Source organism: Cyprinodon variegatus, unplaced genomic scaffold (genome assembly GCF_000732505.1).
Source record: "Cyprinodon variegatus isolate N-32 unplaced genomic scaffold, C_variegatus-1.0 Scaffold1095, whole genome shotgun sequence".
NCBI lineage: Eukaryota > Metazoa > Chordata > Actinopteri > Cyprinodontiformes > Cyprinodontidae > Cyprinodon > Cyprinodon variegatus.
In genome coordinates, this window is record NW_015151548.1 from 112435 (window position 1) to 114160 (window position 1726).

At 39.5% G+C, this 1726-nt stretch overlaps 1 protein-coding gene across 3 annotated transcripts in view; it reads left to right on the forward strand.

Annotated features, from left to right (window-relative positions):
• nf1 (neurofibromin 1) overlaps positions 1-1726 on the forward strand; it is a 136404-nt gene that overhangs the window by 9744 nt on the left and 124934 nt on the right. For all 3 annotated transcript variants that reach the window (XM_015400359.1, XM_015400358.1, XM_015400361.1), the window contains exon 2: positions 745-888. In XM_015400359.1, the coding sequence (XP_015255845.1) occupies positions 745-888 (144 nt within the window). The remainder of the gene's footprint in view (positions 1-744; positions 889-1726) is intronic.

Sequence of the window (1726 nt, forward strand, 5' to 3'; positions counted from 1 at the left end):
GGAAAAAGTAGATTTATATTCATTTAGGTCTGATAAAAAAAACAAAAAACACAGAGAACCTACATAATTGTAGATTTCAATATATTAACTAAAGTGTTGAAATATTCAAATAGATAGAAACAAGAACAATGAGAAGGAAATAGTCAAGATCTAAGTACCTTTTCATCCGGGTCTTTATCCATAAATAAACAGCATGCTTTAAAATATTTGCTTCCTTTAGGTAACAATTAAAGAAGGTTTAGTATCAGTTCTTATGAGCTGGAAGAAATAAAATCTTAATATTTAGACAAAATGATTTTTTAATGCTTGGCAGAAGATGATCAGCAACATATAGTTTATTAAGTAGCGAGAGCAGGAGGAGCCATGCTGCTGAGAGCAAACCGTCATTGTGGAGCACAAAGCGCAGACTTGGCGCTACGCACGCACAAAGACGCATTTTTGCACAAGCGCAGCTGGAAGAGCAGAGTTTATCAGAGTTGAACTCGCGGTCCTGGTTCATTCTGGGTTACTTTTCCCCCCTGCCGATGCTGCCATGATTCATCTGTGGTCATCCAGAACGTGCACCGCTGCACGCAACGTGGTCGGCGTCAACCAAACAAGGCGCAGCAGCTGATACTGCTTAGCTTTTCTAACAGATTAACGTACAATGATGCATTTTAAACTGCTCACGCACCACCCGCTAATTTTTATGTTACCGGTATGTTAATTTACGACGTGTTCTGACTCCTTTTTGTTTCCCTCCAGCTTCCTATGAAGGTCGCGCATCAGAACACACACAGCAAAGTCAGCACAGACCACAACAAGGAATGCTTGATCAACATCTCAAAGTACAAGTTCTCCCTGGTTATCAGCGGCCTCACCAACATCCTTAAAAATGTCAACAACATGGTAAGTAGACCCGGCCGTCTCAGGGCTTCTCTTCTACTTCTGGCAGCAGGAGGAACCCGACTGGAGAGAAAACACTATTTATTTTTTTTATTTTTTAGTAACTATAAGAAATGACTGAAGGTCTGGTTATAAATCCAGTTTTATTTATAACAAGATCAAAAGAAGAAGTCAAAAGTTAAGAATAAGTGCTTTTTTAAGCTTTTAATAACGTCAGGGATGAGCAGCTTGAATATTATTGAGTCTAGGGCTGAAACAATGAATCAAATTAATCGATTATTGGAATAATGTTCAACTAATTTAGTAACAGATTAATCTTTAACTAGAGTTTAAAACATGCCTTTAGCTGACAGAGTGACCCAGTTATATCAGTAACTATATCAAAATTGTAAAAAAAAAACAAAAAAAAAAAACATTTTGCATTTAATATGGGGGAAAAAAGGTTCTGTCAATCTGCTCTACCAGAGCTCCTCAAGGGGAAAAGATTTATATCCCATTTACACTACCCTTGAAAAACCGTTCTGATACCGGTCCGCTCAGTAACTGAGATAACTTATGGTGTGTAAATGGAAAGCAAACTGAACTGAACCGAGCTAGACACAACCGGATCGCGCTAACTGCGGACCAGTTCCAGAGGTGGGCTCGGCTTGGTTTTTCCCTGGCTTGGTTCTCTGATAACAAGAGCGCATGAGCAGAACGCGTCATCTCCGTCTGGCTGCACATCCGGATTCACACTCCATTCCAGTAGATGGCGGTAATGCCCCTCCAGAAACAGAAGAACAACAACTTCTTCAACTATAAACAACAATCGAAATCTTCTCCACGCAACATTTTAAATAAT